Consider the following 11,502-nt stretch of genomic DNA (forward strand, 5'->3'; position numbering starts at 1 on the left):
ACTGGCATCTTCCCAAAGGAATGAAACGGTTAATTCCTTTTTTAGCAATGGGAATTCAAACGTCTTTTGATCGTCATTAACCATATCAACAAACATTCCAACGCCTATGATCAACCTTCTCAAAGACTCAAATTTGTGCAATGACTATTCTTCAACGTCTCTTTTATCATTCTCTATATAAGGAACTAATGACTTGAAAAAAGTAGACAACTCTTGGCAAATTTTAAAAGAATAATTACTCTGTCAAAATCAAAGTGCAACTTGTAACTTAGAATTTCTTACAAACTTTACATCTTAGAAATTCCTAAGCAAGAGTCGCGCATTATTTTGTATTGCTTACAACTCTGATTGTATATCAAGAGTAAAACTCAAACAATCTTTTATTTAATTAAGTTAGATTGTAAGAAGTCTCTTGGTTGTGTGCTTGAGCATCGGAAATCTCTTGTTTGTGTGCTTGAGCATTTGCAATCTTTAGTGATTATAGTGGAAATTTCTTGGAAGTGCAAGAAAACTGGACTACTCCCGATTTATAAGAGAAATCAGTATAAATTACTTTGTGTCTCTCACTTTCTTTCCTTATCTATTTTTATTTATTCTATCCGAATCAAACATTTTATATTTCATCATATTCTAAACTTAAGGTTCAGAATCTGACAAGAGCAAACATTTAGAAAAAGTTAGAAAAAAAACACACAATTCCCATTATGTTTTTCTCACCTTCACATTGGAACACTTATTTAAAAATGTATTTATTTATACGTGAGATTTACTTATTTAAAGATATAAAAAGTGAATTTTTGTTTATATATGAGATTTACTTTTTTGTTTATACATGAGATTTACTTATTTTTTATTATTTTGTCAACATAAAAACTTCATTCATTCAAAAAGCTTAAAAGTCAAATATTACTCAATGAATAGATCACAACACATTAATAGGGTATTCACTAATGAGGTTAACTACAAAATTAATGCAAAATCAAACAGATACAATTCTAGGCACAATATTTACTCTTGACTCGAACATCTACGAAATCACGGCTAATTCGACAAACTGAGAATGAACAAACAACAACAACAACTAACAATAACATCAATCAAAAGTAAAAAACTAAGCACTAGCTAGAATCAGCACACCAACAAAAGATAAACAAGGGTGAATCACATCGTAACTATAAAACATGAGATCAGAGGAGTATTTGATAAAAAAAAATAGGAGATCTTGGATCTGTTTGTTATAGATTTTTTTAAAATAGATTCTTGTAGTGTTACATAATTTTGTGTAAAAAAATTTTACAAAGAAACTTTTTATAAAAGCTCAAATAAAAATTTCGTTTGAATAGTTTTTATTAAAATGTGATTCTAGGTATTTGATCATTTTATTGAAACTTTTTTTTGGATATCAAAATCCCGAAAAATCACTTAATTTTGAAGCTATTTCAAATAGATTTTCATAAAAATCATTTTTGAAATACAACTTTTTGTAATTTTTTTGGTTTTGACTATGTTTTGATCTTCAATAATGTGTGCTTATGTTATATGATGTCAAAACTAGTGTTTTAATTTAGAAAAAACAAATATAAAAAAATTGTAATATTTTGAAAATCGGTTTAGAAAATCTATTTTAAAAAATATAAATAAAAAATCAATTATTTTAAAGCTAAAACAAACAGACCCATTATTTGAACATAAATATTTTGATAAATTTATAGAACACACGAGAAAAAATGAGGTAGGGTGGTAATAATAAATTAAAAAAAAAAAAAAACTCAAGGCTCGATAAAAATATCCATGACACGACATCTGTCGCCGCCATTCTGAGCTTCCATGTCTTTCAGTAGTGTGTTCATCCCAATAACACACGTGTTACCAACAACAACCGTTAGATTTATGATTTCAAACAAATTAAAATCATAACCGTTAAAACTGATCCTGATCTTTGAGTTTGAAAGTAATGTTAAAGTATAGAACACAGAAAGAAGTATAAAATGAGATTCTTTCTTGTTAACACAAAACAACACAACATTCCATTGACCCCTTTTCGCTTCTCTGACTCTCATCTCTCTCTCTCACTCTTCATTTTAGAGAGAGAAAGAGACAGCGACAGGGTGAACAGAACAGAACAGAAGAGAGACCATAGCATAGGTATTCGTTTCTTTCTTTCTTGTTTCAATTATGGTTTTTCTTATGCTGTTTTTTTTTTCCCCTTCATTAATTGGTTGTTCTTGATTTTAATTTCTTGTTTTTTTTGTCAAATTGTGTGAATTTTGGTTTCGGTTAATTGGGTTTTTGCTTAATTGTGGTTTATTATGAGCTTGATTTTTTTTTCTTTCGAAATTGCGTGGATTTTGGTTTGGTTAATTGGGATTTTGCTTAATTGTGGTTTCTTATGAACTTGATTTGTTTTTAGTTTTTTATTTATTTTTTTGTGAATTTTGGTTTGGTTAATTGGGTTTTTGCTTAATTGTGGTTTCTTATGAACTTGATTTTTTTTAATTTTTTTTTCTTACTTTGTGAATTTTGGTTTGATTAATTGGCTTTTTGCTTAATTGTGGTTTCTTATGAACTTGGTTTTTTTTTTTTTTTTTGTAAATTATGGTTTGGTTTATTGGGTTTTTTTTTTATGCTGAATTTTGGTTTTCGTTTCTTTTGGGTGATTTAAAGTTTTCATTTTGATCTTTCTGGTGATAGAGAGCTGAAAAGAAGATAAGGGTTTGTATAATTTTGGAAATTTTTTCCTTAGTTGAATCCAATTCGATAATCTTTAACGTAAAAAAGTGATTTTTTTTAATAATTTTTTTGGGATTGTTTTGTTCTGGCAGGTTTTGTGGTTTTATGTTTATACTGTGTGCGTTAGATTTAGAGAATTGCAAGTAAGTGAACAAATTTTGTGGATAATAATTCAATTTATTGTTATGATGAAAAAACCCTAACATAGTTCAGTTGAGTTGAGTTGGACTATTAGGGTTTCATTGATTTTGTTTTGACTTTTGAGAGTTTTGGATGCTGGAATATGGACTGTTAACTGTGACTTCAATGATTGGAGGGATTTTTATAGATTGGATTTAGTTTTTTATTTTTTGTTGTCATTAATAATATAATTTAGATTTCATGTGTTTAATTGTATTGATTTTAAGGTTAAATCTTGAAAATTATGAAGAATTTCACAACTTTCAAATGAACAAGCTTGAATTATTCTTCAATGAAGAGATATTGTGTCAAATTCAACTATTCTGTATTTTTGAATCACCTTGATTTTCATATCTACTTACCTGCCAACTACTTTTTGTTGATATGACGATAGCATAAATATTATGTAGATTATTAGCATAATTTGTGTATGATCCATTTTTTTTCTTTTTCATTTCATTTTATGCACATGTGTTTTGTATGACATGAATTTTGTTTCTGTTTCTTACAGGTTAGATGCAAAGGACAGACTGCAGTAGGTTGAAATGATCTTAGACTATTCTTCAGAAGCCCAACTTTGATGCCACCCGTTAAAATGGTGGCTAAATCTGCTACAACTTGCAGACAGGGTGGGAGGTATCCTCTTGTATCTCATAAGTCGAATAAAATATCTAAACGATCATGTTCTATGGTTGGAGTTATCGATAAAATGGAACATTTAGATATATCAAGCCAAATATCTCATAATGGTGGTAAGCTTTAATACTTTATCATATTGAATGCAAAGTCACTTATAATTGTGTTTTAAGAAGTCTTTTATGTTCATATTGTGCAAGCAATGGACTTATTATTTGCACATGTCGGATGTAGGTTTTTTTGTAAATAAAGAATCTTCAGAGGAGCGTGCCAATGAAGAACACCAAATGTCATCTGATATAGACACAACTGCGAGGCAGAACGGTCTTTTATTCAATGGTTGTGCAGATTCAATAGTAAAAACGGTAAGGCTCGCTTTCATTTCATGGATCTTATTAATACAAATTGGCTGTGTATATGTACATTATTATGTGTTATACATGCATGCAACATGAGTGCAAATAACAATTTATATGAACGACAACTCGGTCCTCATTATTTGTGGGGCAGGAGTATGACGTATGAAAAGATTACGTAGTAGTTGGTGACAAGAATATTGCTAATGGTTGACATTATTGGTCCTAAATTGAAATTTTGGCTTGAATTCATGTGTGCCGTGCCGTCTGATGCAAGTTTTGATATGCAAGAGTTGATCTGCATGTTGTCCACTTAATATACTTTTATGGATTGTGTTTTTCTTAATAAATAACCTTAGATTCTGTGCACTGCTTATGATTATTGTGTTGGCATCAATTACTGCATCTGCTCAAAATATTATGTTTGTGATTTAGGACTGTTATTTTATAAGCAGTAAAAATTTATTGCACCTGCATCCTTGTATTGTTAATATAGTTTAGGACTTAGGAGTATTGATGTTATTTCCATTTAACTGCTTCATTAACCCTTTTATTTCTTCTGTGGATATCTAATCTAATATTTATTGGCAATTATATTATAATCCTCTAACTTCTACGATTTGTGATCTAATTTTCCATTCAATAAAAATCAGTTCATTGCAGTATAATTTGTTTGTATATTCTTAAAAAATAATTAAGTACCAACGTCCTCTTTGCTTATCATTACTTACTATGATGATTTTTTATGGCAGGATTCTTTTCCGGTTTCTGTTTCCGCAATTTCAGATCCGATGTTCTCTTATTTTGATAGTCCTGATGGTGCCCATTGTAACCTATTTGAAGCAGGTATGCACTTCAAACGATACTTGTTCAAATGCTGTTTTTATTTTTTGTGATAATAAAGGAACATAATTAAAGAACCAACTAAAAGTATACAAGTTGAGGGTAAAGTGTCTCCTCAGTGAAATAAAAAGCTAAGATACTACCTCTGGTCATTTTATAAGAGACGATTAGGTTATTTCTTTGGTCTTTATGATAAGAAAGGTAAACAAATTGTCCGAGTATCAATTGATTGAGTTTCTTTATTATCATTTATGTAACCAGAATTCTAAATATTTACTATTTCAATGGACTCATTTAATGAGTACCGCCGTTGGTATTTTTGGAAAAGATTACATTAACTTTTTTAATTAAATACCCTTAACTGGGTTTTGATGATCTGGTCTTTTATTTCGCTTTGAAAAGAACTGAAGGTAGTACTAATTGACAAAGGTGAAACACATCCTTATGACTTGGTTAACAAAATCTGATATGTGGACTTTGGTCTCGTTGCAGATAATAAGGAGCATATGACGACCCCTCCTCAAGTGGATGGCAATAACATTCCCAATTTCCTAACATCTGATATGTTAGACTACTATATGAATGAGGCTTGTCTCGATGGGTTTTCCAGTGACGGGATTAATCCATTTGATGACAGTCTCAGCTATAGTAACCTTCCTGATCTTGATTTTGTTGGGACAAATATGCTATATGATTTTTCCACCCTTGAGGACACCACAGAAGCAGCTAATTACCAATATGTAGGATCTTGTGAGGAGTTTCAGGAGCCGATGTTCGATTCTTCATGTTTCAATCTCATTTGCCATCAGGCCAAGCCACCTACTGAAGAACTTGATGCCAGGTCCTTTCTGTTTGATTCCGAAAGAGTAGATTATATTGATCCAGAGACATTCATAAAAAACTTGTTGGAGGTATCAGACAAATCTAACTCGTTGCCAGCTCTAGTAAGCAAGGAGACAAGTAAAAAGAATGATATCACCCTTGTTCTTGATTTGGATGGTAAATATAGTTCATCTTTGTTTGCTGATGTGTTTTTACCCATATATATGTGCCTTTGTTTTCACTTGAACCTTCTTATTCCAAAAATGTATAATGTTGTTGATTGATTCTCCTTTTCAGAAACACTGATCCACTCTACAATGGCAAAATCTGATAGTGCTGACTTCACAATTCAAGTCACACTTGACAAGGAGTACACTGTCTATGTGCGAAAAAGGCCCTTCCTCCACGAGTTTTTGGAGAGAGTATCAAAGATGTTTGAGAAGATCATCATTTTCACAGCAAGTAAAAAGATTTATGCTGAAAAGTTGCTAGATGTTCTTGATCCCGATAAAAAACTTTTTTCTCGACGAGTATACCGAGATGCATGCATCTATGAAAATGGTACCTACACCAAAGATTTGACAGTTCTTGGAATTGACCTAGCAAAAGTAGCTATAGTAGACAACTCTCCTCAGGTATTTCCTTCATCTTCATGTTCTAAAAGGTTTTTGTCTACTTCAATTATTTCATTCATGATCCAAAATATTTGGTATAACTAAATTTGCAATATAACTATTCCAAAATGCCTCATTTAGATAACTAGTTTTCTTTCCGATATTCAATATTCATGAAGCTGTGCTCTATTTTTTCAGCAGAATATAAATGTATCATTAGTGATCATAAGTAGTCCACATAATATAATGTATCATTGGTAATCATAAATAGTCCTTTTTATATTGTGTCCGGTTCTCGATTTATTGCCTATGGTAAATGATGATACTGAAATTTCAGACATTTGTTCATGTCAGGTGTACCAGTTGCATGTTAACAACGGTATTCCAATCGAGAGTTGGTTTGATGATCCATCTGATTCTGCATTGATTTCTTTACTTCCCTTTTTGGAGAAACTTGTTGATGTGGATGATGTTCGACCAGTTATTGCCGGAAAATTTGGGAACAAGAAGGATTAGTTTTGCATTTCAACACATTGGCATATATTCTGGACCTCCTTGCCTGCCCTTCACAGAAGCAGCAGTAGATTATTCTAATCTTAGGATGCTACAACATCAGTCAGAAATAACCCTCTGCCTAGTTGTCTTGCACATTCTAGTTTTGACTCCAGTGAGTTTTCAGAAATTAGCTATGAACATGTTATAGTTTTATAGTATTTAAAAAAATTGTACATATATAAGTACAATGTTTTGGTTTCAAGTTTTGGATTTTGATTTGTTATAGTACTATAGAGGCTGTGTTATTGGTTAAAGTTTATACTTCAGGAACTGTTTATATATGTTGGTTGTTGTCTTTTTATTTAATGTAGCTTAAAAGTACCTTATCTATATACCTATATATATATCATCATTACATGTTTCATTGAAATTCTACCTGAAACAACCTCTAACCAAACACTCCCACTTAATTTTAATGGAAGTGACCATGACCAACAGTCATTCAATTGCTTCAAACTTCTGCTATCAAAACAATGTTTAGTCCATACACCCAAACAAAATTCTTTGGTAAATTTGGAAGTAAATTAAACTATTAAGATATGCTCACGGAAATATATAGTATCTGTTACTAATATGTTAAAAGACAATATCAAAATCTATAAAACAAAAGTAACAAAAATCGTATAAAAAATGATATTCAAGAGAACTTGAATGAGATATGGTAAAAAATCTCTTTCATCTTAATCAAAGGTTTGAGTTCGAATCCATCTTTAAAAATACTAGTCAACAAAATTAATTTGATAAAATAAAAATAATATCAATAAAAGTAACTTTTGACTGAAATTAAATAAAATCATATACGATTTTATTATAATATGTTCTCAATATGATAATTTTTAATGTGTTTATAAAAAAGTAAAAAATGCTAACGATTAAAACATATATTCAAAATAAAAAACATTGTGAACTTTTGACCAAAAGAAAAAGTGAACTATCTCACACCTTCACAATTACTCGTGAAAACGAGAACATTAGCACTATAAATTCTTACATAGATAGTTGATAGAACCATCTCACCTTCACATTGTAAATTGTTACATTCTATTTGGTACTTTGTACAGCTTAGGTTGAATGGCACTAGGAAGCGAGGACGGAAATGATGCTGTTTCCGCCACTACGGGGCAGCAATTGACTATCTCCACCGGAACCTTAACATCTCCGCCACCACAACCCACACTTCCGCTGAATGTGGTTGCTGAAATCCTTTATAAGTTACCGGTGAAAGTTCTCTTTCAACTTCATTGTGTCTGCAAGCCATGGAAATCACTAATCACTAATCCAGAATTGGACTCATCCTCAATAGATATCCTTAAAATTACACACAATTTCACAATAAGTAGGATAAAAACCTACATAATAATAATTATATGTAAAATTAAGTGGGTATAGGACTATAGGTGTGTGTACATGTACTCTAGTATCCACCCGCATATTTATGTGTATGTTTTTCATTATAAATAAAATTTTAATTATCATAATAAGTAACCGGTGAAAGTTCTTTTTATTTTTATGTTGTATGCTTATTTGTAATAGATTTTTTTTTTTTTTTGATAAGCCTTATTTGTAATAGATTAATTTATACATAATGATACCCGCATATTTATGCTTATTTCTGATAGATGAATGTGTAACACTGAAAAGCAAGCTTATTTTGATAAATTTGATTCTTTTTTTTATTGCAAAGGCAAAATAAGCTAATAAATTAAAATAACCACATCCAAAAAACCACCTTCAATGAGCCAACATACATAAAACCAATTCTAAGTCTACTCTCTTGTAACAAAATCTGAACCTGCAGAATTTTGCAGGCCGTTCTAGAACCAAACACCAAAGCAAAAATGAAAACACTGTTGAGTAACTATCCAAAATATTGCAGCAGCATAACCATTTCTCCTCTAGAAACCAAACTCCACTCCAATCCATATTTTACTGACACGTGAAAACCTCGTGCTACTTCTAAATTGAATGACATCTTCGTGGTAACTAACTTCTAAAAGCCTTGAGAAGTGTGTACTTGCTCCATTCCACTAGTAAGTAGTAATGCCATTGTCCCATGCCTTTCACTTTGTTGAGTTTGTTCCATCCCACATGAAGCAAAATTCCATACACAGCAAACAGCACCATTTGAAAGAAATATACTGTAGTCAAGAACGTGCAACAATCACATCTGAGTTGCAATGACTGATATAATTTCAAAGCCAGTAATTTTCCTCCACAACCAATGCTGAAACTTTATCCACAGACAAACATGTCATTTACAGCAGCATTTAATATCAGTGTACCTTGATTTTCATTCCACATTGCACAATTGCATAATGTTACATACTTACATCAGAAAAGAAATTCACACCAGTCAATTGCTTTTAGATTCAACTCACAATGTAAATTGCATTTAAGGTCAAGTCATAAGCATATCACCCGAAGAAATTTTAATAATGAAAAGATAACTTGAGGTGTCTATATTCAAGCATTCTATGCACAATTAAACTTTATATAATGACAAATCTCATTTGAGAACATGAAGAAAGATACCAATCTAAAATATGGAGTTGGAATTTTAGGGTTTAAAAACAAAGAATCCACCCAATATTAACCTCCTTGTGATTCAACAAATGAAATTTTTTGTAATTGCAGTCCAGCAAAGTACCCAAGGCAATAAAAAATAGATTGTGCAAGCAAATACATCGGAAATAAATGCTTTTAAGCGGCAGTAGCAGCAATAATTTATCAACATTAATAATGATATACAAGGCATTTTCTTATTTTGTATTTCCACAATGTTTTATTTAGAGAACCAATTGAAGTGATCAATAGTCATTGGTCCTCTATATTTGGCAAATGGCTACATATGTGCAAAAGTTCAAAACAACATCACAAGGAAAAATGAATTGGCATAACATGTTAAGGTCATAATGCATTTTGTAGCAAACAAAATTGTGCATAAGTTAACATTCATCTTAACAAATACTAATGAACTATATAAACAAAGATTTTAGAAAATCAACCCACAAACCATGTAATGTGATTTCGAACCTACAACTCCAACTAACAAATAAATGAAAGAAAATGGAAATTTAACCCTCAATCAGTAGAATCCATTAATACTTAATTAATTATGAAGCCACTAACAATGAAAACTAGCATAAAATAAATAACATAAATAGAAATTTAACATATAAGCTGCAGCTAAATCCTATGATCAAGTGACATAATCAACACCAACATGGCAATATCAAGAACAAGTTGTTATCAAACTCTCAACATAGACAGTTGGAACCATCCAATTATTGATGTTTTCAATCTCGGGAAGTTTAAAAGTATCACGTTTAGAATCATAAACAACCAACTTAGGTTTCAACATATCTTTAGCTCTAGACACCAACAAAACTTGTTCATCCTCATAAATATATGCAACTTTGCTACAACCAATATCTTCGATAAAAGGAATTGTGAATAATTTATTCCAAGACTCTTTTTTTCCATATTCCTTCATAAGCCAAACATCAACAAACGACTTACCACGAGCAAAGATACACAAGCAATCCCTCAACTCGCCTAATGTCAAACTAACTACGTTTACATCTCCGTAATCGGGCTGCAAAATCTTCTGATAAGACTCGTTTCCCAAATCAAGAGAAACAATACATAACGAAGAAGAATTCAATTCAACTCCATTTTCAGATGCCAACCAATTAACAGTACCACCAACGAATTTCCCCGATTCTCCAACGGGAACAACACCAGAAGGAAACTCCTGGATCCTCCTCCAACAATTTGTACCCGTAGTATGAACATTCACTTTAGTTTTCCCAGAATCATAACAAGAAATAGCAACCACCTTATAATTATCGTTATAACGATCATAACCAAATCCATACATTGTGTTACAAACATAAGCATATAAATTTGGTGATATCTTTAATTTTTGAATAGAAGGGTTCCAAAAAAGAACATAATGTGGAATTGAACCACAAACAATGCCGTGACAAGAACCGACAACTTTGAACGATATCGAGTTCAGACTCAAAGGATAGCTAAGCTTGGTTTGAGTGATGATAGCATTAGACATTGTGTTGAAAATAGAGGAAATTGGTGAATTCCAATAGCCAACTTTACCAGTTGAGTTTACGATGAGGTGGTGGCGGCTCTGAACAGGGCAAGAGAGTGATATCTGAAGGTGTTTCTTGACGAATTTGGGGTCATCGGAGATTAGCAATTTCCAGGATTTGCATACAGATTGAAATTGAATGAGAGATTTGACTGGAAGTCTACAGAGAATTTCTTCAATGAGATCGAATGAGAGAGTGGACATGGCTGGTAAGTGATGGTGAAGTTAGGGTTTGTACGGTGGTTGTTAATGGCTGCTTGTTGATGGCGGTTGAGTGAGAAGATGCGGCGGCGTTTGGTTGCTATATGAAGCTCCAATGCAGCTTTTAAAAATTTGTACTTTGAACGCTAGGAATCGTTAATTTACAATTATATACTAAAATAATTTACAATTATAAGTAAAGATACTTTTTAATTTTTAATTTTTTTTGAAGAAAGATACTTTTTAAATTTATTGATCATTTATAATGTATTTTGTGTATATAAATCAAATAATATTTTTCTCTATAAAAAAAAATCAAATATCTTTTTAGAATAAAGGCAGAATATTATTTATTTTTGAGTAAAAAAAAGTAGCATAAAAAAAGTAAAGAAATTTAGACCAATGAAAATAAATAAAGGGAAACTAGTACATTATAATTTGAGTTTAACGGATATGT

General features: G+C 31.3%; 2 protein-coding genes across 2 annotated transcripts; one reads left to right on the top strand and one right to left on the bottom strand.

Annotated features, from left to right (window-relative positions):
* Positions 1 to 1,983: 1,983 nt before the first annotated feature.
* On the top strand, positions 1,984 to 7,088 carry LOC123916224. The gene is made up of 7 exons (XM_045967629.1): positions 1,984 to 2,145; positions 3,422 to 3,662; positions 3,781 to 3,911; positions 4,655 to 4,748; positions 5,238 to 5,744; positions 5,865 to 6,202; positions 6,536 to 7,088. The coding sequence occupies exons 2-7, from the start codon at positions 3,491 to 3,493 to the stop codon at positions 6,695 to 6,697; spliced, it is 1,404 nt and encodes a 467-aa protein (XP_045823585.1). The 5' UTR covers positions 1,984 to 2,145; positions 3,422 to 3,490; the 3' UTR covers positions 6,698 to 7,088.
* A 2,536-nt stretch (positions 7,089 to 9,624) lies between these two features.
* LOC123916226 (F-box/kelch-repeat protein At3g23880-like) lies at positions 9,625 to 11,187 on the bottom strand. Its single transcript, XM_045967631.1, has one exon. The coding sequence runs from the start codon at positions 11,046 to 11,048 to the stop codon at positions 9,969 to 9,971; it is 1,080 nt and encodes a 359-aa protein (XP_045823587.1). The 5' UTR covers positions 11,049 to 11,187; the 3' UTR covers positions 9,625 to 9,968.
* Positions 11,188 to 11,502: the final 315 nt, after the last annotated feature.

The sequence above is a fragment of the Trifolium pratense genome, linkage group LG3, assembly GCF_020283565.1.
Source record: "Trifolium pratense cultivar HEN17-A07 linkage group LG3, ARS_RC_1.1, whole genome shotgun sequence".
NCBI lineage: Eukaryota > Viridiplantae > Streptophyta > Magnoliopsida > Fabales > Fabaceae > Trifolium > Trifolium pratense.